Source organism: Suncus etruscus, chromosome 10 (assembly GCF_024139225.1).
Source record: "Suncus etruscus isolate mSunEtr1 chromosome 10, mSunEtr1.pri.cur, whole genome shotgun sequence".
NCBI classification, from domain to species: domain Eukaryota; kingdom Metazoa; phylum Chordata; class Mammalia; order Eulipotyphla; family Soricidae; genus Suncus; species Suncus etruscus.
The window spans coordinates 79,093,381-79,120,579 of NC_064857.1; the positions used below are offsets into that span (position 1 = coordinate 79,093,381).

General features: G+C 37.5%; 1 protein-coding gene and 1 non-coding gene across 3 annotated transcripts in view; one reads left to right on the forward strand and one right to left on the reverse strand.

Annotated features, from left to right (window-relative positions):
* Nucleotides 1-27,199, reverse strand: part of ME2 (malic enzyme 2) — a 63,077-nt gene that overhangs the window by 17,922 nt on the left and 17,956 nt on the right. For both annotated transcript variants that reach the window (XM_049781547.1, XM_049781548.1), the window contains exons 3-11: nt 19,576-19,709; nt 14,822-14,971; nt 11,488-11,563; nt 10,208-10,369; nt 9,553-9,656; nt 5,952-6,061; nt 5,757-5,854; nt 5,339-5,452; nt 626-740 (exon numbers count right to left, since the gene is read on the reverse strand). In XM_049781547.1, coding sequence (XP_049637504.1) covers nt 626-740; nt 5,339-5,452; nt 5,757-5,854; nt 5,952-6,061; nt 9,553-9,656; nt 10,208-10,369; nt 11,488-11,563; nt 14,822-14,971; nt 19,576-19,709 — 1,063 coding nt within the window. The remainder of the gene's footprint in view (nt 1-625; nt 741-5,338; nt 5,453-5,756; nt 5,855-5,951; nt 6,062-9,552; nt 9,657-10,207; nt 10,370-11,487; nt 11,564-14,821; nt 14,972-19,575; nt 19,710-27,199) is intronic.
* On the forward strand, nt 16,611-16,714 carry LOC126021758 (U6 spliceosomal RNA). Its single transcript, XR_007500233.1, has one exon. It is a non-coding gene; the product is annotated as a U6 spliceosomal RNA (small nuclear RNA).

Consider the following 27,199-nt stretch of genomic DNA (forward strand, 5'->3'; position numbering starts at 1 on the left):
TTCTTCCTGATCTAAAAATTTTGAGTTGAGGGCCAATGAATAACTAATAAAGACAACCTTTCAGACCATAAAAACATAGAGTTTGAAAATGTTTCCTTCTGTTTAACATTCAAAAGGGTTCCTACATGAAACTAATAAGAATATAAGAAAACCAGTCCAAATTTTAAAAACTATGTTGAAAATAAAATAGTGCCTCTTTTAAAGACTTTTACATTTTTTCTTGTGAGTTTATTAATTCATGTGTTTGGTATTATTTACTGTTAGGTAATGATTCTCTCAAATGTACCAAAAATTTTCAGTTTTATTGCCCATAAAAATCTTTTACTGCAGAGAATTTTATTGGTTCTGTCTGTCAAATTACATTAGTTTTACTCTGATTATATATAAAATGATCATACCAAGTTTAGAAACAAAGTATTAGCTTCTAGCACCTAACGACTACAAGCAACAACATCTGCTAGCTGAACTTCAGACTCCGCAAGCAAAAGGTATCACCAAGGAAACACAGATGCTGACAACTGGGTAAAACCTGCAATGAATGGATTTCATTTCATCCCAGTAATTCTGCAAGGTAGAAGAAATGGCCACAAAAAAGTAATAAAATGTTTATCCTAACTTTACTTACCAATTATAGCTGAAGGCTTAAGTGTATTTACTGCCTCTTCAAAAGAGTCAGGTATGCTTGTGGGAGGTGAGTGAGCAAATGCTTCTTGATGGCTCTCGATTTTTGCTTTCCGCCCCTGAAATTTTGGATCAAATACAGTATTTTTCAGTAAATAATCAAGTAGGAGAAATTAAAAAGTCATCATTATTAATTATATATTAATGCAGATTTTCAGGACAGAAGATTCTTATAGCTGCCTCAAGAGGTCACTGCTCTCTACCCTGTGGAGATTCAACAAGAAATTCGAAGAGGTAGCCAAGAGGTTTTTGGCTACTTGGAGAACATGAAAATCTAAAATCCAAGGGTCATGCTACTTATACAAAACAGTGATATAGTTTTGTAACCGGAGTGATAGCACAGTGATAGGGTGCTTGCCTTGCATAGCAGACAACCGGGATATACCTGAGTTTGATCCCCGGTATCCCATATGGTCCCCTGAGCCTGTCAGGAACAATTTTCGAGTATAGAGCCAGGAGTAACTCCTGAGCACCACCAGGTGTGGCCCCAAAACAAAACAAAACGAAATAAAAAGAATAATACAGTCTGAATCTGAAAAGAACAAGGAAATCTACTTGTGCTAATAAATACCAGATTCATTCTAGAATTAAAAATATAAAAATATCCTAAAACAAACACGACCAAAGAAACATCAAACTGTGTACCAGTATTGAGACTCACCCCAGTATTCTGCCTCCTATAGGCACAATGTCTTATAATCCTTGAGTTATATATAGATGGAATAAGGCAGATATAGTTCACTTGGGTAACAGTTGGATCATCACCAGTAAAGGCTTCATTGACAAGCTACCTACTTCCATCACTTACAAACTGAAAAATTCTTTGGAGGGCCAGAGTGATAACAGGTAAGTCATTTGCCTTGCATGTGGCCAACCAGGAACAACCTGGGTTCAATTCCCAGCATCCCATATGGTCTCCCAAGCCCACCAGGAGCAATTTCTAAGTGTGCAGAACCAGGAGTAACTCCTAAGCACAGCTGGGTGTGGCCCAAGAACAAACCGAAAAGTTCTTTGGAAAAGTTACCATAACTATTGTTATCATTTGGTCTTTGAGCCACATCTGGTGGAGTTCAGGGCTTACTCATGACTCGGTGGTCCTCAAGGCAGGACACAGAGGATCATAGATGGTGCTAGGGATAAACTCTATTTTACTTTATTGTGGTTGAAGTGAATTACAATTCTCTCACAGTAACATTTGAGGCACATAGTGACAATAAGTGAGGGGCATTCCAGCCCCCAGTGTTGTCCTCCCTCTACCCCAGTTCCCAGCATGCATCCCACATCTCCCTCCTTTTCCCCAGTAATGCTAGTGCAACTGTTGCCCCTTGTACAGCTTGTTGTAGAATGGGTATCAATTCTGTTGTCTTTGACTTTAGATTTGATATTCATGTCTGATCAGTTTTTATTTACACCAAATGAACACTCAACTGAGGAATAAACTCTATTCATTGACTTTAGTAATATGTATTTGTTTTGGGTAAAGGTTCTTTTTAAAAATAAATTGCTGCAAAGAATAATAATCTCCACTTCCTGGGAGCCGGGAGTCTAGCAGGAGGGGGTTTGGCAGGCCCCCGCCATGCCGGAGGCCTTCTTAACTAGGCCTAGTGGGGGTGCGGGACTTGGGTAACCCCAGCACCCCTCTACTGCCTTGCTCCAGATCTCCAGGGCTTCCCTGGGCCACTGCCTGGGCAAGCCGGTGAGTTGGGCCTCTTGGTGGAGCTTGAAGGTACCCTAGGCTTTCCCCAATATCCATTCTGCTCTTTAGGGAGGGTCTGGGTGGGGCTCTGAACTTCTGGCCTCCCAGCTTCTTAAAGTCACTGGTAATCTCTGTCCAGTCAATATTTTCAAAATCACAAAAAACATTAATAGTACTCACTATCATTGAATTATGTTTTTATGTATACAGAATGTCCATTTTGTACTCTGTCCTTTTGCATACCCCTTCATAAGATCATATTTCTCTTTAACTTCCTTAACTCCTATCATCATTACTCCTCATTTACCCTTTCTAACTTAAGTACTGTAGAGTCCTAAGTCACAGACCAAATTGGTGCCCTGGAGTTAACACCCACCCAACTATTTTAAAAGGCATAAAAAGGGCACTTATGTCTTTTCAACATTTTATGGGTGTTTTCTTTGACGGCTATAACTTTTGCTGAATATTTTCTTATACAGTGACGATCCCCCACCCCCCATGTTTTTTATCTTCTCTTTGTGAACTGCTCAATATGAAATTTGGTGTGAAAGAATCCCTCAGTTTAATGCTTATGTTTGAACCAAGTCATGGGTATTGTTGGAAATGTTCTTACGCCCCCATATATCTGATAGCACAACGTGGCTTTATTTCTTGTTTGCTTAGGCACACTAAAATGGGAAAATACTATACATACCAATAAGTTCTTATCTAATAGAGATGGGAACACACAAATCTTGTAGTGCAATGAGACCTTACAACCTGAACATTGACATAAAGACCTGGCACAGGCCTCAGAAGAATGGGCATTCTCCATTCACCCCTGATCTAGAGAAGACATCTACAAAACATCCAAGGTTGTATATAACATAACCTGGAGGCATTCCTCTACCAGGGAAGAACCTACAGCTGCTCTGACATCGATCTACTCAAAAGAGACTTTCCTTAACACTGAGAAGACTTAACAAGAACAATGACCTGCTTACTGGACAGGGCTTGCTGTATTGCCCCTTAATGGTGAGGTTTGTCTATAACATCACCTGGAAGGAATCCTCTACCACGGAAGGACCCTACCACTGCTCAGACATCGTCCTGCTCAAAAGAGACTTCCCTAAACACTGAGAAGACTTAACAACAAAGACCTGCTTACAGGACAGGGCTTCCTGCGTTGCCCTTTCATGGTGAGGTGAAACGAGAAGACACTCCACATCATGACTTCAATGTAGGATATGCAGATTCCAGAATCTTTAATACAGAAACATGATACCAACAACAGAGACTGTGTGAAAAGTGTGTTGGCACTATGGAAAATGTCTTGGATCGGACGATAACTTGCCTGAAGCCTAGAGTTGGTCTTATGCCAGGAAACTTCAGGGGTAGGATTTCTTTGTATTTAGGCCAAGGTTATTCCTTTCCATGCCTCTCATATTTTGGTGGGCCTATGCAAACAACAATTGCCACTCTAACACCGTTTTTACTGTGCTCCTTTGACTCTAATCCTTAAAATGCACCCACTTAAAATTTGAGGTTAACTTAAGCTAATATGCATGTGCATGGAAATGTAAAAAATACTATGCCTCTAATGTTTAAGGAGTTACGTAAGTTTTATGACTTTATATTGCCTTGTGTGCTGTTAAGAAATATTATAATGTGCTACAATCTGGGGACTTGCGGGACAAAGTAATTGTACATGGATTCTGTTTTATTTATCTTAATGTTCTTTGGCTGAAAGTTCAAAGTTAAGATATCAGCAAGGGGACTTCTTCTGAGAATTATGTTATGGGTGATTGTCCTTCCACTGTAACTTTACCTTGACCTCTTTCTTTGCATCTTTTGTTCTCATAATTCAAAATAAAAAAATTAAAAAAAAAGAATAATAATCTCCAAAAAGAAAAAGAATTTTTGCTCAAAAAGCCAGAAGTCCCTGAACTTTTGTGTGGCCCTACACCAAAAAAAGAGAAAAATTACATTTTGCTCTAAGAGCAAATATTCTGTGAACAATTTAATGAAGTACTTCTAAGCTCCAGTAAAAAATTTTAAAAGGGTGATATGCAACATTATCTGTAAGATTATTTGATTCCTCTTTCCCTCCCTTTGTGGTTCAGACTGGGAATCATGCAAATGACTTGGTTGTGTGCCTGCCAGCGGTTGCACACTTTAGTTGCAGTACTTGCACACATTGTGTTGGAGATCAGTTTGCAGCAATGTTGGAAATCCCAAACAGCATAGATATTGTAATTATGCTTGGTACATGTGGGCAGCACTTGGATTGAGCTCATGGTCTCATGCTTGCAAGGCATATATTCTTACCACCAAGCAACCCACAGCTCCTATTTGACTTTTGTAAAAAAAAAAAAAAAAAAGTGTCAAAGAACAAAGCAAGCAAAAGAAAACTAGTGCTCACATAGAAATTATGATTTGACTCTGAAACAAGTCTTTACAAAAGATGAAAGTTACAGCACAGAAGGCCAGGGATGTGGTGCACATGGGAACACACAAGTCCTCGATATGTAAGGCCCTGATTGCAATCTCTGGGGCCATATGGTGCTCCAAGTATTGTACTCCCCTAATTACCCCTAACCCCAAACAGAGTTGGGATATTTCTGTTGAGAATATAATAAACAGTCCACAATGGATGCACTGAGTAGTACAGTAAGATACAAAACTTTAGAATTACTTTTTAAAATAACCAAAGATAAAATATCATTAGCAACATTCTTTTGCTACTCTAAAGTAGCAGAAAAACCTTTCTTTTTTTTTTTTTTTTTTTTTTTTTTTTTTTGTGGTTTTTTGGGTCACACCCGGCAGTGCTCAGGGGTTACTCCTGGCTCCATGCTCAGAAATTGCTCCTGGCAGGCACAGGGGACCATATGGGACGCTGGGATTCGAACCGATGACCTCTTGCATGAAAGGCAAACACTTTACCTCCATGCTATCTCTCCAGCCCAGAAAAACCTTTCTTACCTGATATAATAAACCAAACTTATCAACCATCCAAATTTTCTTTTGTGCTTCTTCTTCTGAGAGGCCACTTTCTACCATAGCCATAACTATAAGATTTGCAATTCCCAGGGCAGCCTGTACAACAAACATACATTTAAGCAATAAAGGCTAGAGTACAATGCAATGTTTGAATTAAAAGATTACATATTATGAGAAACATTTAGCACATTTCTTTCTTGCCTTAAAAAAAACTTTGACACTTTATGATATTCTCTCCGGACATACTTTAAATGAACTATTTTATGAGAGTTTGAATTCATGTCCTCTATCTCCAAATTATAAGCATATATTATATTCTCTTATAGAATGTCAACATTCTACTCCTTCTAATTCTAAAGGTGAGCTCAGATTTTAAATTTAAACATTTCCAGAAACATACCTCTCCTGCTCCAAGAAATAAGACTTTGTGTTCTGAGATTGGTTTACCAATAACTTTTTCTGCTGCAAGAAGACCTGCTAGAGCAACTGATGCTGTTCCTGTGAGAAAAATAGAGATTTTTAAAAATAAAAAATGGGCAATTAAAAACATTTAAAAAGTAAGAATAAAAAACCTGAAGTTTTCTTCTTGCTTCACCTTGAATATCATCATTGAAGGTACAATATTTTTCTCGATATTTTCTCAAGAACCTGAATGCATTATGATTTCCAAAGTCTTCAAACTGAATAAGTGTGTTCTGTCCATATCTAAAAACAGCAAAACCCATAATGGTTGTGTTGAAAATACCACCATTAGACAGTTTTCCTGTATAATATTCCTCATGACAGTATTTTTAAAAAAAATCAAATATATTTAGTTCATTTAAGGCCTTGTGACAATTTTCAGAACCTATGAATGAGTTGACTCAAAATGAGTTATTTTACTCATTCAAAAACAAAAATCTATGTGATGACTAATGTTTACAAGTATATGATGCTAAACGAATATAGCATCACTATGGGCCATGAAATATCAATCTGTATAAACTTTTCCAAAATGTCTAGAAGGGTAGCCAGTACATAGATACTCTTAACTTCCTAAAAAATTAGTCTGAGTAACTCAGATAATTTATTTGATATGCACATTAGCATTAATTAACAGTTTAAAAAGCAATACAAGAATATATTAAAAAAAAAAAAGATTAAAAAGTCACCGCTACAGGTTCATTGGCATCTTGCTAAGCAGCAGTAGCAAATAAGGAAAGGTTTGAAAAAGAGGTGGCAAAGAATGAAGAACAAAAAGCAGAGTAGAAGGGAAAGGAAAAGAGGGAAGGACACACTGGTGATTAGTGTTGGAATAGTGATGCACAGAGGATGGACCTAGGTTTGAATCCTGACATCCCATATGGTCCCCGAGCCTGCCAGGAGTAATCCTTGAGTGCTACCGAATGTGACCCCCCAAAAAAAAACCCCCAAAACAACTGTATTATGAATCACTTTGTAAATTATGGTATTTAAATAAAGTTAGAGAAAAAAGACATAAAGGGTGAGCAAGGCAAGGCAGGTTTATTCTGAAATATGTTGAAGCAAAAAGGTAAGACTCTTGCATGCCTAATTAGGGGTTCTATTCTTTATCCAAAGTGAATTTGCTTAAAGATTCTGAGCTAAATTCTTTTAAGAACTTCCTTTAAAGAGGATTCTTGTCAGTGATGTGCAGTAATATTGGTGTGGAAAGAGAAGAGCAAGGCATAGACAGTCAGGAGATAATTATGTTAATAGGACAAGAAGATTTACAGCTGAGGCTATGAAAAGTGAAAGGGACAGGGGCTGGAGTGATAATATAGAGGGTAAGGCACTGGCCTCATGTAAATGTGGCAGACCCAAAATCTGGCATCCTGCATGAACCCCTGAGCCTGCCAAGAGAGATCCCTGAGCAGAGGGCCAAGAGTAAGCCCTGACACCACTGAGGGTGTTCCCAAAACAAAACAACAATAAAAAAAAAAAAGGGAAAATTATAGATTCACTAGACTGATTCCCGTGTCAATACTTAGAGGTAGGTACAAATCAGGCTGGTTTTTCTACACTGCATCTATACAATGTTTTCCTATTTCCTATAGGACTTCCCAATCCTAAAATAGCCAGTTTCCAAGACCGAGAATTCTCTCTCCATCAGTTACCACAACAGCCTAATTACAATTATACTATAAGAATCTGATTTATTATAGAATGGACAAGCAGAACTGATGGTAAGGACCAATTGGAAAGTTGCTAAAATGCCAAGGTGACCTGGATTATTAAAAATACTGCTATTGGGGGCTGGAGAGATAGCATGAAGGTAAGGCATTTGCCTTTCATGCAGGAGGTCATCGGTTCGAATCCCGGCGCCCCATATGGTCCCCCGTGCCTGCCAGGAGCAATTTCTAAGCTTGGAGCCAGGAATAACCCCTGAGCACTGCCGGGTGTGACCCAAAACCATACACACACAAAAAAAAATACTGCTATTGGATTACTCATAGTAGGAAACTGAGGGAAGTGATGAGTTGAAAATTTCTGGTAAGATGAAAAGTTTTGTTTTAAAATTTTGACTTTATTGGGTGGGAGTGATAGTACAGCAGGTAGGATGTTTGCCTTGCATGTAGCTGGCCCAGGTTCCAGCCGCCCTGGCATCCCATATGGTCCTCTGAGTCTGCCAGGAGTAATTTCTGAGTATAGAGCTTGGTGTGGCCCCAAAACAAAAACAAATAGAAGGAGGCTTAGAAGAAAAGAAATGAAAGAGCTAAAGATCTGCATAAAGGCAAATGAAAGGGAAGATTTACTTCCTGAGGCATTTAGTTGAGTCCCAAATGGATTTGACAACTGATTTCTTTTTTTTTGGTTTTTGGGCCACACCCGGTGATGCTCAGGGGTTACTCCTTGGCTATGCGCTCAGAAATCGCTCCTGGCTTGGGGGACCATATGGGACACTGGGGGATCGAACCGCGGTCCATCCAAGGCTAGTGCAGGCAAGGCAGGCATCTTACCTCTAGCGCCACTGCCCGGCCCCTTTTTTTCTTTCTTTCTTTTTTTTTTTGCAACTGATTTCTTTAGAGGCTTGAGAAGAGTCCAAGATAACACTAAGATGAAAAGTTTGATAATACAGTGTATATTACCATCATTAAAGACTGTATATGAAGAAAGATAGGCAGTTTGAAAAGAAGGAACTCATTTTGGACTGAATATGAAGAAGCAACAGAGTATTTAGGTAGAGGATTCTAATTGAAAAGCAGATCTGACAGGTCATAGGAGAGTACAGAGGGTAAGATGCTTGCCTTGAACATAGCTGACCTGGGTTTGATCATTGTCAGAAGTGATCCCTGAGTATAGAGCCAGGACTAAATCCTGAGAATGAATGGATGGAACCACCATACATAATCCCCTTCCCCCCCCCCCCCACACACACACACAAAAATGAAAGAAAGAAAAAAAGCAGATCTGAGACAGGAGGTAGGTTTAAATATGAGTCACATGGAGAAAATTCATAGATTCTAAGATTCAAAGATAAAAGCACTAAATACTATCCACATTTAATAACAAAAGAACAAGACAGAACCACTAAAGGTAACAACAAAAATAAGAAGTAAGAAAAAACAAGTAAAGTCTTTTGGTAGTCAAGAAAAGACAGAATTTCAAGACAGGAGTAGAAAATTCTTAGAAGCTAAAGAGAGCTACAGAAAATGGTTGATGAATTTAAAACATGAGAACAGCATAACATTTTTTAGTGCAATGGTGGATGTGAACCTGGAGGTCAAGGGTTCAAGGGCTGGATAAAGTGAGTACTATAGGAGCAGTGAATGTAGACTTCCCTCAAGATACCAGGTAACTTGAGATAACAAGAGAGAAAGGATGAGCTCACTCTATTTCAGCAAATCTAATCAGGCAGGATAGAAGCAAAGGCCTCAAAATATTTAACTTTCGGGGCCAGAGCAATGGCGCAGAGGTAGGGCGTTTGCCTTGCAAGCGGCTGACCTAGGACGGACCTCGGTTTGATCCCCCAGCGTCCCATATGGTCATCCCCCAAGCCAGCAGCGATTTCTGAGGGCATAGCCAGGAGTAGCCTTTGAGCACTTTGGTTGTGGCCCAAAAACCAAAAAAAAAAAAAAAAAATTAATTTAAAAATTAACTTTCCACCTATCTTCACAAGAAATTAAGAAAAGAAAATAAGTTCATGGCTCCTTTTATTTTTAAAGATCTATTTTCATTACTCAGTTTCTGTAAAATACCTGTCAGTAATGGCTTTCATAAATTCATCAATCAGATCATCATAACGCTGTGAGCGATCTCTTTTCTGATATAAGCCCATATAAAAAGGATCTTTTAAGAGCGCCTGTAAAGGACAAAATGTAATTAACTTAGTAATGATCAACTTATATATATTCTGTAAAGCAAAACTGCGAAGTTCAAAACAACTAATGTGAGGCAGGAGAGATAGCACAACAGGTTCAAAACAACTAATGTGAGGCAGGAGAGATAGCACAACAGGTAAGGTGCTTGCTTTGCATGTGGGTGACCTGAGTTTGATCTCTGGTGTCCCATAAGGTTCCCAGTGCATGACAAGGAGTGACTTCTGAGTGCAGAGCCAGGAGTAACTAAACATCGCTAAATATGATTCCCCACTCCAACCACGCAAATGCAAAAAAAAAACAAAACCTAATTTAATTATTTTAGCTTTTAATCCATTTCCCCATACCTCACCATAATGCAATTTTAAAAAGCTTTATCACTCTTCTTCAAGAAACTTTTATAGGCTTATTTGCTATATTTCATATTAATTGAAGTTAAAATCTAATTGCAAATTATTTCACTTTTTCAGAGAGTAAACTTTTAATTTTTTTTTAATACAGGAGTAGATCAAAGAAGTAGCATGATTTTACTTACTGGGTTATCAGTTCCTACGTCAATACACACAGGCAGGCATCTATCAGGTCGTATTCCTGCACAAGCAGTATATAAACAAAGTTTGCCTACTGGAATTCCCATTCCATAGACACCCAGATCTCCAAGACCCAAAATTCTCTCTCCATCAGTCACCACAACAGCCTTAATTACAAAAGAAAAAAAAAAGTTAAAAGTACTTCAAAACAAGGCACCAAAAGAAAAATATTTTTAAGAAGACTCTTATCATATATTTTCACTCTGACTTTAACAGTAATATTGATTTTGACTAACTTCCAAAAGTAAGCCAATCAAGTATAGTTATATTCCAAGGTTTCTATAATCTAGTATGCTAAAAAAGAGAATTATCTAGGTTTAAATTCCCTGTTTTAGCAATAGAAATGCATGTGACTAAAAGATCAACTTAAATATATTCAGAAAACTGCATAGGAATTGTGAAAAAAACTTCTTAAAAAATTTCTATAAGAGAAAATCAGAAGTTTATAAAGTAACATCTTTTTTTTTTTTTTTTTTTTTTTTTTATAAAGTAACATCTTAAGAACCTAGGGCAAACAATAAAAAATGTTTAGTTATAGTAGAGAGGAAAAGGCCTATAATAGATAATATACCTACCTACATGGAAAATATAGTGAGTTTGATTTATATATGACCTTTATTTTTAGATTACTAAAAATAATGAATACTCAAATTATCTGACTAACAGAAACATATGTAATAAAGGAAGACTTTTGCCTACAGGAAACATGAAGCTAGTTACTACATATTTTAATAAGACATTACTTTTTTTTTTCACTGAAGATAGACATATTAAACAAGGTTTCTATTTGTTAACTTTTAAGAGTTTCACATTTGTGTAAGAATTTAAATTTACCTTACGTCTAGAAGAAAAATGGTCTAAGAAATAGTTTCCATCACCCACCAGAATAAAAGTATATTTTGTAAGATATTTTAATGTATTTTCTCTATCTAGAGTACTATTAATTAAAATAGAGAGGGAATATAAATCAGTTAGGAGACAACTATAATATAGAAAGCTAACATGCTCACCCAAATAGATTGCTATTTTTCCTACAGTCAAACTCAAATACCAATAAGCCATTTTGTATTTATTACTGTTATGAACTCCTTACAGTTCTAAATCTGCATGTAAGTCAAAATTAGAGTAACAACAAAATAAAAAAAATTAGAACTATTCTGAGCTTAGAACTTATAAGGAAAGAAAAAAAAAAAACATTGCGTAAAGGAAGGTTTGCTATTAGTACCTTAACATGATTTTCTGGCCAGTTATCCACAATTGATCTAACATGACCTCTGTCTGAGATTGAAATAAATAATCCCCTGCAACAGAACAAAAACACCTTTGCATTTCACAATAATTTTTCTAATTTCTTTATAATTGGAATATTTAGATATTTTAGTGAAACATTATGACTGTATAATTTCCAAGCAAATTTTAGCTAGGTGACACTAATTTAATTTTAAACATTTTAACTACTTCAAACTGCTATTGTATTGCTGCTCACACAATACAAAGATTAGTAGCTGCACCAAAGATTACTAAGGGATATGATAATTTTACCCAAGATAAAGGTAGCCACACCTGATGTTCAAATGAACACAACACACTACCAGTAAAAAGCAATTTAAAAAGAAATGATCAATGCTGACAAGCATAGAAAAGGCTAAACTGTTAAAACTAAAACAGAAAATATGTAATAGTAAAGAGAAGAAAAATATAAGATAGTTTTACATAAAAGATGACATTATTGAGACATCATGAAAAAATTAGATTATCTTAAATAGAGTATATGCTACCCAACTGAGATAACTAATCCTTATTTCAGGCAATAGAGGTAAAAAGAAAAGGGCAGAGGGAAGGGAATTTCCAGATTCTTCAATAGTGATGAGAGCCACCAATTCCCCATGTCTCATAGACATTACCAATATAGTTCAAGTCAGTTCAGTAAACCATAGCTGCAAGACAGAATCTGATGGGTCTGAAAACAATGCCAGAGTACCACCCCCAGAGATTCTGATTTGTTTGTGAGGAGTTTGGGTCAGTTAACCAGCCAAGATTTCCTGGCAATCCTCTATAATATAAAAAGCAAAACAAAAACAAAACCAGTGCATAGTTCACGATGTAAATGATACACAACATCTACCTCACCAATGACCTTACTCTGTATGTTTCACTTTAATTCTCAATTCTGTGTGCACAGCAGAATGGCGCCAGGAGCTTTTATGAAACCCCAGCACCTACGATCAATTTCAGATGAACAAAATCAGTATCTCTGTGGGTAGGTCTTAGTTAGACATCAGTGTTACTTGGTTTGTTCACTTATCTCTCTTAAGGTTAGGATTAATAAACACTATCTTAAGTAAAACATTTTTTATAAGAGTTAAGTAGTTGAGTTACATCATAGCAATGCTTGACACATTAACTGATGGCAGCACATAAAACAGTTCTTTCAACCATCACCAATGGTGCTCATTAAGATTTGGTGATCCAGGGGCCGGCGAGGTGGCGCTAGAGGTAAGGTGTCTGCCTTGCAAGCGCTAGCCAAGGATCAGGACTGTGGTTCGATCCCCCGGCGTCCCATATGGTCTCCCCAAGCCAGGGGCAATTTCTGAGTGCTTAGCCAGGAGTAACCCCTGAGCATCAAACGGGTGTGGCCGAAAAACAAAACAAAAAAAAAACCAAAAAAAAAAAGATTTGGTGATCCAGACCTTTTGTTTTTCCATCAAAATGTTATAATAGTAAGAAAACTGACAGGGATCAACTTTCATTTGTCTGTTTTGGGGCCATATCTAGGTTCATGCTCAGGGTTTACTCCTGGTTCTGTGTTCAAGGATCATTGCTAATAATGCTTGGAGTGAATCATTGCAAGACAGGCACCTAACTCACTGTACCATCTCTCTGGCCCAGCATAAATATTTTAAAATAAGCCCCATCAATGTTTTGGATGTACTTTGAAATCAGAAATCTAGCTGAACTAGATAAGGAGAGACTGAAAAATAAATGCTATCATATACTGTTTTAATTTCTTTTTGGGGGGAAGGGCACACCCAGTGATGCTCAGGAGTTACTCCTGGTTATGCACTCAGAAATCACTCCAGGCTTGGGGGGACCATAGATGCTGAGGTCCGTTCTGGGTCAGTCGCGTGCAAGGCAAACAAACTACCACTGTGCTATCACTCTGGCCCCACACTGTTTTAATTTTTATAGTTATGCCAATTTGTAGGTAGGGAATGGAAAAGATGTAAGGACTGCACTCAGCAATCACTTGTGATGGTGTTAGGAAGACTATCTGGGATGCTGGGAGTTGAGCTGGGAATTGAATATGGGTCAGCTGCATGCAAAACAAGTGCCTTGCCCGCTCTATTATCTCTCCGGCCAAGGACTAAAGAAAAAGACATGTTAGAGGAAGAAATCCCAAAATTCAAATTAAGTAAAAAATTAGTATGTGCATAATGCTTAAAGATTTCTAAAGAATGGTTGCATCTGTTTCAGGCCCAGAGAGATAGCACAGCAGCGTTTGCCTTGCAAGCAGCAGATCCAGGACCAAAGGTGGTTGGTTCGAATTTCGGTGTCCCATGTGGTCCCCCGTGCCTGCCAGGAGCTATTTCTGAGCAGACAGCCAGGAGTAACCCCTGAGCATTGCCAGGTGTGGTCCCCTCCCCCCAAAAAAAGAATGGTTGCATCTGTTTCCTCACTGACCTCAGCAACCCTTTAACAAGTACCGGTATTCTAAAATGTCAAAAACAGACTTAGAGGGATAAAGTCACTTAGACAAGGGCTTGAATCAATGCCCATCCCAGTGTTCTTTCAACTTCAAATATGGAGGGGACAGAACTATTTGTTTTTGTTTGGGCCTCACACCTCCTGGCTCTATGCTCAGGGATCATATGGGGTGCTGGGGTTTAAACCCAGGTTGTCTGTATGCAAAGCAAGTACCCTACTGCTCCAGCCCCAAGGTTCAGAACTATTTGACATGAAAATTACTGAAAATCCATAGAAAGAATTAACAACAGAAATCCAAACTAATTTTTTTTTTTTTTTTTGGTTTTTTGGGCCACACCCGGCATTGCTCAGGGGTCACTCCTGGCTGTCTGCTCAGAAATAGCTCCTGGCAGGCACGGGGACCATATGGGACACCGGGATTCGAACCAACCACCTTTGGTCCTGGATCGGCTGCTTGCAAGGCAAACACCGCTGTACTATCTCTCCGGGCCAAGAAATCCAAACTAATTTAAAAATAAATAAGTGATCAGAATTTAGTTTGGCCAGATTGTCAAAAACTTTAAAGATAATTCTAAAAAAAAACCTGCTATCAGAATTGAGAATGCCCATTTTTTAGTAAATAATGCATAATCCATAGTAAACATAATTTAAAGATTAAGTATGGAAATTAATTTCTATAAAAATAGAAGATATGCACATATGTGTTTTATTAATCTTTTTTAAACTCTTGTGAGGTATGAAATGTGGCTAGAATATGATTATAAAATATTAAACAGAAATATAATAGGTGTTATGGAATGAATTTTTAAAAATATAATATTCAATTATAAAAATATTTTAAAAATAAGCCTTACTTAGGTCTTCTAAAGATGTGTCCGTATTGGGAACAAGCAAGACCAACTGTTGGTGTATATACAATTGGCATTAAACTTTCGATATCATCTTGTAGAATTCTGTAAAACAATTTCTCATTCCTTTCTTGTAATCCCATGATGTAGATGTATCTGAAATTAAACAGTAAATAATGTCTAATTCAGCCAGTACTGCATTAAAAAAAATCACCTCTGAAAATTAAATCCAAACATTTAAAATCAGGCGCTGTACTAGGCACTGGAAATGAAGGTCATGATACCCTTAAGTATCTAATGTTCAAGGAGTAGAAGCATAAATAAGGAAGAAAACTGTGGTATTCTTTCAAATATTTACTAATCCTATGTGCCAGGCACTGTTCTGAATGAGGAAAGCAAGAAGTAACCCTTGTCTTCATGGAATTTATAATCTGTAGATTTACAATCATTGTGATATCTATACACAAAGGAGGAAATAATTCTACATATATAAACATGTGTATATATATGTGTGTATTTGTTCATGTACAGATTAAATAGCTTAAAGAATAAGGGTTTGTAAAATGGAAATGGTGGCCTAAAAATAATCTTCAATTAAATGGATTTAGCTTTTCCTCAAACTTGTTTTTCTTCCTGTTACCTGACTTAATGGAAATCACAAAGTAAAATCTTTATCCTTCCTCTCTTACATATCCCTATCCCCTCTAATAAATAAGCCATCATGTCCTACAGAATCATCTGACTAAACATTTTCAAATACCTACTCTGTCCTTCCACCTCCACTCAGTCCAAGCCACTACTGTCTCTCATTTGCAGACTATCTTAATATCTTTCTATCCAGACTCTACACACACAATTCTGCTTATCTGTTCCAACATAAACTCTTAAAAACAGTAACTGATCATTTCTATTCTTAAATGACTGCCATATGCCAGCATACCATGGTAAGCTCCTAAAATAGATAAAAGACCCACTTTCCAAAGTATTTCCTTCATAATGAATTTTCAACTTCCTCAAATGCATCACTACTCTTATCTTGGAGTTACTGCCCATGATGTCCCTTTTGCCTGGAACACCTTCTATCTAGGCACAAGCATGTTCCCTGGGGGTTCTTTCTGCTTGCTCCCCTTACCTACATAGACATTTACCACATTTTATATTCTGTTATTAGGTCCCATCATCCTATTCCCCTTCTGTAAATCTCACTTCACTTCTTGCCTTTGTCTTCCGTCTGGCCTAAATGATACTTTGAGTTGGGGTCTTTTGCTCTTAACTTCTAGACATCTATATTTCCAGAAACTAACAGTGTACAAGACTAAAACTGGTGTACAAATGTTTTTATGACTATATCTAGCCTTGTAAATAAACAAAGAAAAGGAATTTCATTTAGAAGAAGAATATTTTTATACAGTACTCCCATAGGTAAAATGCTAATAGGTAGAAATTAAAGGGAAGATATTATCTTCTAAGAAAATTAACAACTAGGGGTGGTGCTCTGTTTATGACTGAAATCCAACTACAATCATGCTTGTAATCATGGTGCTTAAATATTTTGTATTAAAAACAAACAACTCCCGTTAGGACTAAAAACATAAAATGAAGTTAGATGGTTTTCTATTTATGTGTAAACAAACAAAAAAAATTAACAACTGGGCTATAAGACAATATAGCTTTGTCAAACAAAATCAGAAAATTAAGGAACAGAAAGGAATTAATGATCTATCAGGGATGTGAGATCAAGAGCTGTGCAATTCCTGAATCTCTGTAATGCTATCATCTTCAATATTTCACTTTGGTGCTCACTTCGGCAGCATATATACTAAAATTGGAATGATACAGAGATTAGTATGGCTACTGCAAAAAAATGACATGCAAATCTGTGACGTGTTCCATATTTAAAAAAATTTTTTTTACTTTGGTCACTGATTCTTGTCCTCACTTAGTTGGTACATTTTAGAAATTTTGAATACCAGTATCTCTCTCTGATTATAGTCCTGTACCCTTTGACTAGCTGTATAACAAACACCCTTCCTTCCCAGTTTTCAAGGGATTTCTAGCTCCTTGATGGCTTAATTTTCTCCATGTCATTTAGCTCTTTTAGTTCCTCTTCTTTTCCCACTCTGGGTGCAAAATAAAATCCATTCTGCATGGAATGTTCACAATGGTTAACGTTACGGTTGTTAGGAACCTCTCACCATACGGACATGAATCTTCATCACTGCACTACCCTACAGTGTCTTTTCTTTCTTTTTACCAGCTCCTCTCCCTCGCTTCTTCTCTCACCTCTCCCAACCCAGTGGTGCTCAGGGAATTGACCCTGGGTCATCCCCATGAGCCCTACCCATAGTATTCTCTCTCCAGACTCCTGTGAATTATCTGAAGGCTAGGGATGAGTACTATCATTTTCACTACTAGAGACTTTAGACCCAAAGCCTACAACATTACAGTCCTGAGTATAGTTGAATGACTTAAGTTAGCATATTCGCCAGACCAGCAAATCCAAAAACTTGATTTACTGTTACATACTTTTCAACTCTTCTGTCGAAAAAAAATTGTTGGGCAGAATGGCATCAAAATAAACAAGCTCGGGGCCGGAGAGATAGCATGGAGGTAAGGCGTTTGCCTTTCATGCAGGAGGTCATCGGTTCGAATCCCGGCGCCCCATATGGTCCCCTGTGCCTGCCAGGAGCAATTTCTGAGCCTGGAGCCAGGAATAACCCCTGAGCACTGCCAGGTGTGACCCAAAAACCAAAAAAAAAAAAAAAAAAAAAAAAAAAAACAAGCTCATGCACTAGGTCTTCAGGTTCTATTTGTTCCTTTATCCTGTCCCTCAGCGTCACTTCATGGTTAAATGGCTTTTCCATTCACATTCTTATCCCTAACTCTATTCAACCTTGACTCTTCTGAATCTGAATATGACCATCATATTCTATATCATAAAGAAAATCAAGGGGATATGCATGACACCCCTTCATTAACAGTGATGCAAACCACAATGTCAAAAAAGTGGGGAGGGAGGGAGAGAGAATTTAGACAGGGAGGGTTGGTGGGAGGGAAGAGGGCATCAAGGAAGGTGAGAGAGAAACCGTTGACATAGATGATGAGAAATGTGCACTGGTGAAGATTGTTATATACTGTATGACTATAACTCAATCATGAACAACTTTATTAAAAAAAAAAACTGGGGCCGGAGAGATAGCACAGCAGTAGGTCATTTGCCTTGCATGCAGCAGAACCAGATTGGAGGATGGTTCCAATCTCAGCATCCCATATGGTCCCCCATGTCAGGAGTGGCTACTGAGAGCCGTTGGGTGTGACCCAAAAAATACAAAACGAAACAAAACTGTAGTATGCACAACCCTGTAACCATGGTGTTTAAATACATTAAAAAAAGATTTAAAAAAAAAAAAAAAAGTAAATCAAGGTCCTAATAGGTACTATGAAATCTCTCAATCTCTGATCTAGCACCTGCATTATCTTTGCTCTTACTCAGAAAATGAGTTTTGTGGTTGTTGAAGACTAGCTTCTCTACCTCAGCAGATGACCCAATTCTTTTTTCTTCCCTTAGTACAGCAAAAAAAATTGTTAAAGACATTTACTTTGAGAACTGTAGAGTGGCGGAGAGTGGGGGTGGAGGAGAGAGGTAGAGAGAATGAGAGAGTGAGAGTGAGAGTGAGAGAGTGAGAGTGAGTGAGAGAGAGAGAGAGAGAGAGAGAGAGAGAGAGAGAGAGAGAGAGAGAGAGAGAGAGAGAATGGGCTCCTTCATAGTAGAAAAAGCCTGACTATCTTTGGCCCCCTCTTTGAGAAATTTTTTTCTATCAATTACCTTTCTCCTGGACCTATTCCTCACAATTATTAGTGTTGGCTCAACTTATTTAGTCCCCTATATACAAGACTTGCTTTACATTCTTGTCTTTCCCCTCTTGTCTATACTTTTTCAAAGAATTTATATTACCTTTCATTCATTTCTCAATTTACTACAATCTCCTTTTTGTATCACACTATCAAAGAAACCACTCTTACTAGTCCTCAATAATGAATAACCCATATTTAATAAATCTAAGATATTTCTCATTCTGTCTTCAGACTGATGCCTTTACCTAGACATATTTTACCCTTCTTTTTCATTTTGCCTGCTGCTTTTTACATATTGTTCAAACTTCAGTCCAGGTATAATTTCTCTTTGAGGATCCAGAGTTGGACTTCACCCCTAATTGTGCTTTACTATGCTCTGAATGTACCTTTTTCTGAGAGTCCCACACACTGCTGCAGTGTAGACAGTCACAGTAGAACTACATGTTGACACACTTAGAAGGCACAATACTACTAGGATGGCTCATCATTTCAGTTTTCCCAAATAGTTTCAGTTACTCTTGTCATTTTCCAAAGTGTCCAATATTGAATAAAAGAGTATATATGGTCATCCTATATAGTCTCATTTTATTTCCCTAGTGTCTAATACAGTGGCACACAGATCATCCAAAAATGTTGAATAAAATGGATACAAAGTTAATGAAAGCATTAGTTTAAAATTCCTTTAAAACCTTAAAATGCTATGATTTAAAGCATAAAAAAATTGATCTATTTTATAACAGTGAACACAAGTGAAGTATTCCCTGAAGTGAAAATTTACAAAAATTGTTAACTGACTAAAGTAAAACTCTATGCAACTATATACTTCTCATGCCATAATAAATGTATTTCAATTTTCCCTATTAGAACATTAATTACATAAAACTGAACATATAATCAACTCTTACTTTTCCAAAGGTCCATTCAATTTTTTCACATTTCTATGAAATCGTAAGGCTTGAATATCTTGTGTCTCTATTTTGGGAGGTAGAAGTCCTTGAAGACCAAGCATTTGTCGTTCCTGTAAAGTAAATGCCATCCCCTAGAAGGACAAATAAGAGGACTAAAATCAATATGGACTGGAGCAGTAATGGTGATATACTTACTGTAAGATGTGATTTAGTTGCCACCAGAAAAAAACTGAAAGGTATTATTTCATTCATCCAGTAAAAATATTTAAGACAGATCTAGTAATATTGTGAGTGTGGTGAAAGAATTATTCTCACATAGCATTATGGAGACTCATTATCTGAGGATTGTTGTAAGATAATTTTAAAGTATTCTTTTCTTTGTTTGTTTTTGCTCAGGGCTAAGTGCTCAGAAATCGTCCTGGGCAAGCTCGGGGGACCATATGGGATGCCGGGATTTGAACCACTGTCATTCCTAGATCGACTGCCTGTAAGGCAAATGCCCTACCGTTGTGCTATCTCTTTGGCCCCTTTAAAGTATTCTTAAATTTGTTAATGTAAATACATTTTTTGAGGTAGACAACCTACAAAAATATTTACCCACATAGTAAAAGAGACAGAATATGAGTTATATTATTGTTAAAAGTCACTCTGGCTATTACTAAATTACTATAAAAATTATTATGGAATAATTAGAAAATCTATGGTACTTGCATACCATAAAAACCAAAGAATTAAGCCAGTATTCTAAGAGTACAGTAGAAGATTCCCCCAAAGACACACACTTAAGGAAAAAAAGCAAGTTGTAGACCAGAGAGATAGTTCAACAGGCTGAGCACATGCAAGCATCAAACCGAAGCACCATGTGGCCTACTGAGCACCAAGCACCCGTGTTGGGAACCCAAAGACAAATATTCAAGCAAAAAGGGAAAACTCCAAGTCAAAACACACTCTTCATTTTTTTTTTGCTTTTTTGTTTTTGTTTTTGGGCCACACCCAGCGGTGTCAGGGGTTATTCCTGGCTGTCTGCTCAGAAATAGCTCCTGGCAGGCACGGGGGACCATATGGGACACCGGGATTCGAACCAACCACCTTAGGTCCTGGATCGGCTGCTTGCAAAGCAAACACCGCTGTGCTATCTCTCTTGGTCCCACACTCTTCATTTTTAACTATTTTGCTTACAAAACTACACAGAGTACATGTTATCCACAGATGCAGGCACACATGAGAAATGAGAGTCTATGGTTTAAAAGAATTCTAACCAAACTGCTAACTGACTACTCCTGTGAAAAAGGAGTAGAGATGAGTAGAAAAAAGGGGAAAAAAGAAATGATAAGTGGGCTGGAGAGATAGCATGGAGGTAAGACGCCTTGCTTGCAGAAGGACGGTGGTTCGAAGCCCAGCATCTCATATGGTTCCCCAAGCCTGCCAGGAGTGAACCCCCCCCAAATGATAATTAAGGTTAACCCAAACAAATCAGAGAAAGTCAAATGTCACATCTATGTTCACTCATGTATGGAAAATAAAAAACCAAGCAAATAAGCAAACAAAAACAAACTCCCACCAGAGGGGAAGGGAGTGTTAGTGGGGTACAGTGGATAAAGGGGGTATATTGTAAGGTGATGGGAAAAAACCAGGACTTTGATGGTGATCAGGATGTAGTGTATATTCTAAAGCAATACAACTAAGACATATAATGTTATAATGTCATAAGCCAACATTATAATATAAATGTATTAAAATGTATTTAAAAAATCACAAATAGGACCAAAGAGATAACACAAAGTGCTTGCCTTATATGAAGCCAATTCTGGACTGATCCAGACATCACATGCAATGTCCTGGATATGGATATCATATCAGAAGGGACCACTGAGCACAGAGCTAGGAACACTGAGCTAAGCTGGAGTAACCCTGAGTGAGCACTGCTAGGTGATTCCCAAATAAAGAAACACAGGGGCCAGAGTGATAGCACAGTGAGTTTGCCTTGCCGCTGCTGACCTGGGTTCAATCCCCAGCATTCCATATGGTCCCCGAGCCAACCAGGAGTAATTTCTGAGCACAGAGTCAGGAATAAACACTGTGTGCAACCAGGTATGGTCCCAAAACCAAAACCAAACAAACAAAAAACAAAAACAAAACACAAACACAAAATTACAAAAGCGCTCCACATCCAAACAACCAAATTAATAAATTTGATAAAATTACTGAAAATGAAAAAGAAAACCAAAATATTATGTAACAGGAAAATTCTTTTTAGTTGTTATTTGTTATTTACTTATTTATTGTTAATTAAACACCATGATTACAAACATAATTGTAGTTGGATTTCAGTCATAACAAGAAAACCCCCTTTACTCGTGCAACCTTCAGATCTCTTCCCTCCCACACCTCCCACCTATATTCAAGATAGGCTTTCTACATCCCTCCCTCACAGACCTTGTTGTGATAGTTCTCAATGTAGTTATTTCTCTAATTGCATTCACCACTTTTTGTAGTGAGCTTCATATCTTTGAGCTGATCCTTCCGGCCCTCATTTCTGGGAATTATTTCAATGTCTTTAATTTTTCTTAAAACCCATAGATGAGTGAGATAATTCTGTGTCTCTCTCTCCCTCTAATTTCACTCAGCATAATAGAATCCATGTACATCCACGTACAGAAAAATTTCATGACTTCATCTCTCCTGATGACTGTATAATATTCCAATGTGTATATGTACCACAGTTTCTTTAGCCATTAATCTGTTGTAGGGCATCTTGGTTGTTTCCAGTCTGACTATTGAAAAAAAGTATTGTGATGAACATAGGTGTGAGGAAGGGAGTTTTGTATTGAATTTTTGTGTTTCTAGGGTATATCCCTATGGCTGGATCAAATGGGAACGCGATTTCCAGTTTTTTGAGGAATCTCCAAATTGTTTTCTATAAGAGCTGGACTAGATGGCATTCCTACCAACAGTGTATGAGAGTTCCTTTCTCCCCACATCCCCACCAGCACTGATTGTTCTTGTTCTTTGTGATGTGTGCCAGTCTCCGTAGCGTGAGATGGTACCTCATTGTTGTTTTAATTGGCATCTCCCTGATGATTAGTGATGTGGAGCATTTTTTCGTGTGCCTTTTGGCCATTTGTATTTCTTCTTTGAGAAATTGTCTATTTACTTCTCCCCATTTTTTGATGGGGTTAAAATGTTTTTTTCTTGCTATGGTCTGTCAGTACCTTATATATCTTAGACATTAGCCCCTTATCTGATGGGTATTGGGTGAATAGTTTCTCCCATTCTGTGGGTGGCTTTTGTATCCTAGGCATTATTTCCTTAAAGGTGCAGAAGTTTCTCAGCTTAATATAGTCCTGTTTGTTTATCTCTGCTTCGACAAGTTTGGAGTGTGCTGTTTCTTCCTTGAAGATACTTTTAGTTTCAATGTCATGGAGTGTTTTACCTACGTGTTGTTCTATATACCTTATGGTTTCAGGTCTGATATCAAGGTCTTTAACCATTTGCATATGACCTTGGTGTTCGGTGTTAGCTGGAGGTCTGAGTCTGTTTTCTCGTTTTTGTTTGTTTGTTTTTTTTTTGCAAGTGGCTGACCAGTTGTGCCAACACCACTTGTTGAAGATGCTTTCCTTACTCCATTCTGCATTTCTTGACCATTTATCAAAGATGAATTGATTGTATATCTGGGGAGCATTCTCTGAATACTCTAGTCCAGTGATGGCTAACCTTTTTGAGCCCGAGTGCCTAAACTGCCGCACAAAACCAAAGAATTTTCTCAAAAGTGCCAGCACATCAATTAAACTTTAATAACAAGATTTTAGTATCTGAACACTATGCATCTAAAAACTATGCGGCACGCGCCGCAGATCTTAATTGTGGACCTTCCTGCGTGCCAGCTGCAAGGCCTTCGCATGCCACCACTGGCACGCATGCCACAGGTTCGCCATCGCGGCTCTAGTCTATTCCACTGATCTGAGGTCTGTCTTTAATTCAATACCATGCTGTTTTAATGACTATTGTTTTGTAATACAATTTAAAGTTGGGGAAAGTGATGCCTCCTATATACCTTTTCCAAGGATTGCTCTAGTTATTCTTGGGTGTTTATTGTTTCAGATGAATTTCAGGATGTTTGATCCACTTCTTTGAAAAATGTTATAGGTATCCTTAGAGGGATTGCATTAAATCTGTACAGTTCCTTGGAGAGTATTGCCATTTTAATGATGTTAATCCTCCCAATCCATGAGCAGGGTATATGCCTCCATTTCCGCATATCCTCTTTTATTTCTTGAAGCAGGGTTTTTGTAGTTTTCTTTGTATAAGTCCTTCACATTTTTAGTTGACTCCAAGATATTTGGGTTTGTGTGGCACTAATGTAAATGGGACTGTTTTTTTGATATCCATTGCTTCTCTATCATTATTAGTGTATAAGAAGGCCATTGATTTTTGCATGTTAATTTTGTAGCCTGCCACTTTACTATATGAATCTATTGTTTCTAGAAGTATTTTGGTAGAGTCTTTAGGGTTTTTTAAATATAGTATCATGTCATCTGCAAACAGTGAGAGCTTGACTTCTTCCTTTCCTAGCTAGATGCCCTTGATATCTTTTTCTTGCCTAATTGCTATGCCAAGTACTTCCAGCACTATGTTGAATAGGAGTGGTGAGAGAGGGCAGCCTTGTCTTGTACCAGAATTTAAGAGGGAAGGCTTTTAGTTTATCTCCATTGAGAATAATATTTGCCATTGGCTTCTATTCCTATCTTGATGAGAGATTTTATCAAGAATGGGTGTTGGAACTTATATCAAATGATCTCTCTGCATCTATTGGTATGATATGGCTTTATTTTTCTTTCTGTGGATATAGTGTATAATGTCGATAGATTTACATTTGTTAAACCCTCCTTACTTCCCTGGGATGAAATCTACTTAGTTGTGGTGAGTGACCTTCTTGATGAGGCACTGGATCCTGTTTGCCAGTATTTTGTTGAGAATTTTTGCATCTGTGTTCATCAGGGATATTGGTCTATAGGGTTCTTTTTTTTGCAGCATCTCTGTCTGGTTTTGGTATCAAGGTGATGTTAGCTTTGTAAAAACTGTTTGGGAGTGTTCCTGATTCTTCAATTTCATGAAAGAAATTGATTGGTAGACATTCCTCTTGAAAGGTTTGAAAGAATTCTTTAATAAATTCATCTGGGCCTGGGCTTTTGTTTTTGGGAAGACTCTTGATGACCATTTTAATTTCTTCCAGAGTGATGTGTCTGTTTAGAAATGCAAGATCTGTGCTCGCTTCGGTAGCACATATACTAGAAATGCAAGATCATCCTGGTTTAACTGTAGAAGGTTCTAAGAGGCCAAGAATTTATCCATTTCCTCCAGGTTTTCATGTTTCATGGCATAGTTTCTCAAAGTAGTCTCTGATTACCCTTTGAATCTCTGCAGTATCTGTGATCTCCTCTTTTCATTCCTAATCTAGTGTATTTGATTTCTCTCTCTCTCCATTTCTTTTTGAGTTTTGCTAGTGGTTTATTGATCTTGTCTGTTTTTTAAAGAACCAACTTTTGCTTTTGGTGATCTTTCAAATTGTTTTTTGGATTTCCATTTCATTGATTTCTGCTCTAAGCTTTGTTATTTCCTTTTGCCTACCTATTTTGGTTCCTTTCGTGGGTCATTTTCTAGTTTTAAAAGTTGTGTCATTAAACTTTTTATATCGGCCCCTTCTTCCTTTTTGATGTGTTGCAAGGCTATAAATTTTCCTCTTAGTACTGCTTTTGCTGTGTCCTATAAATGCTGACAATTTGTGTCTTCATTGTCATTTGTTTCCAGGCATGTTTTGATTTCCTTTTTTATTTCATCTCTGACCCACTGGTTGTTCAGTAGTAAACTCTTTAGTTCCCACGTGTTCAAGTTTTTCTTCTGTGTTTCTTTGTAGTTCACATCTAATTTCAGTGCCTTGTGGTCAGTGAAGGTAGTTTGTACAATTTCTATCCTCTTGACTTTATGAGATATGTTTTATGGGCCAGCATGTGGTCTATCCTGGAGAATGACCCATGTGCATTAGAGAATGTGTATCCAGTTTTCTGGGGATGGAGTACCCTATCTATATCTACTAGTCCACTTCTTCCATTTCTCTTTTCAGAGCTAATATATTCTTGTTGGGTTTCAACCTGGTTGATTTATCAAAGGGTGTCAGTGCAGTGTTGAGATCTCCCCTATTATTGTGCTGGTATTAATATCTTCTTTCAGGTTTGTCAAGAGTTTTATTAAATATTTTGCATGTCCATCATTGGGACATATATGTTTAAAAATGATTTCTTTCTTGTTGTACATATCCTTTGATTAATACAAAATGACCACCTTTGTTCCTTATAACTTTTCTGAGTATAAAGTTTGTTTCACCTGATACTAATATGGCCACTCTAGCTTTTTTAACGGTGTTGTTTGCTTGGATGATTTTCCTCCAGCCCTTTGATTTTGGGTCTATGTTTGTTCTGACTATTTAGGTGTGTTCCTTGTAGGCAGCAAAACATTGGATTCATCTTTTTGATCCATTTTGCCACTCTGTGTCTCTTAACAGGTGCATTTAGTCCACTGACGGTGAGATAATTGTCATGGGATTTGTGTCATTTTTGTGTAGAACTTCGGTGTATCTATTGGTCTTTCCTTAAAGTACACCTTTTAGCTTTTCTTTTAGGGCTGGTTTGGAGTCTGTGAAGTTTCTGAGCTGTTGTTTATCTGTGAAGCCATATATACATCCTTCAAACTTGAAAGTGAGTCTGGCTGGGTGTAGTATTCTAGGTGAAGTATTCATTTCATGGAGTTTTATCACTATATCCCACCACTGCCTTCTAGCCTTGAGGGTTTCTTGTGACAGGTCTGCTGTAAATCTTCTTTTTTTCCCCTGTAAATCTTAAGGATGCTCCTTTGAATGTAAATTCCCTTTTGGATCTTGCTGCTTTCAATATTCTATCCCTATCTGTGGAATTTGTCATCGTGACTAGGATGTGTCTTGGGGTGCTTTTATTTGGGTCTCTTTTAGCTGGTACTCTTTGTGCATGCAGGGTTTGGTTGCATGCAGTCTTTAGCTCTGGGAGTTTTTCTGTAATGATGTTCTTGACTGTTGATTCTTCCTGGGGATTTTCTTCCTGGGTTTCTGGGACTCCAATGATTCTTATGTTGTTTCTGTTGAATTTGTCAAACATTTCTATTTTCATCTGTTCACAATCTTTGAGTATTTTTTCCATTGTCTGATCATTTGCTTTAAGGTTCTTTTCCAGTCTCTTCTGCTGTATGGGTTATTATGCATTTCATCTTCCAGCACACTAATTCTGTCTTCAGCTGCTGTAATTCTATTGAAGAGGCTTTCCACAGAGTTTTTCATTTCCTCTACCGCATTTTTCAGTCCCGTCATTTCATTTTGGATTTTCTGATTTCTATATGAACAGATTTTGATCTGTTCAGATCAATCTATACTTTGAGTTCTACTAACATCCTCCATATTTCTATTCTAAACTCCTTATGTGAGAGGTTAATTGGTTGGTATTTTTTGGGTCATCAGAATTACCATCTTCATTCTCAATGTATGCTGTTGTCCTGTTTGGACAACATTGCCATGCTTGAAGTGTGTTTCTTACTACGT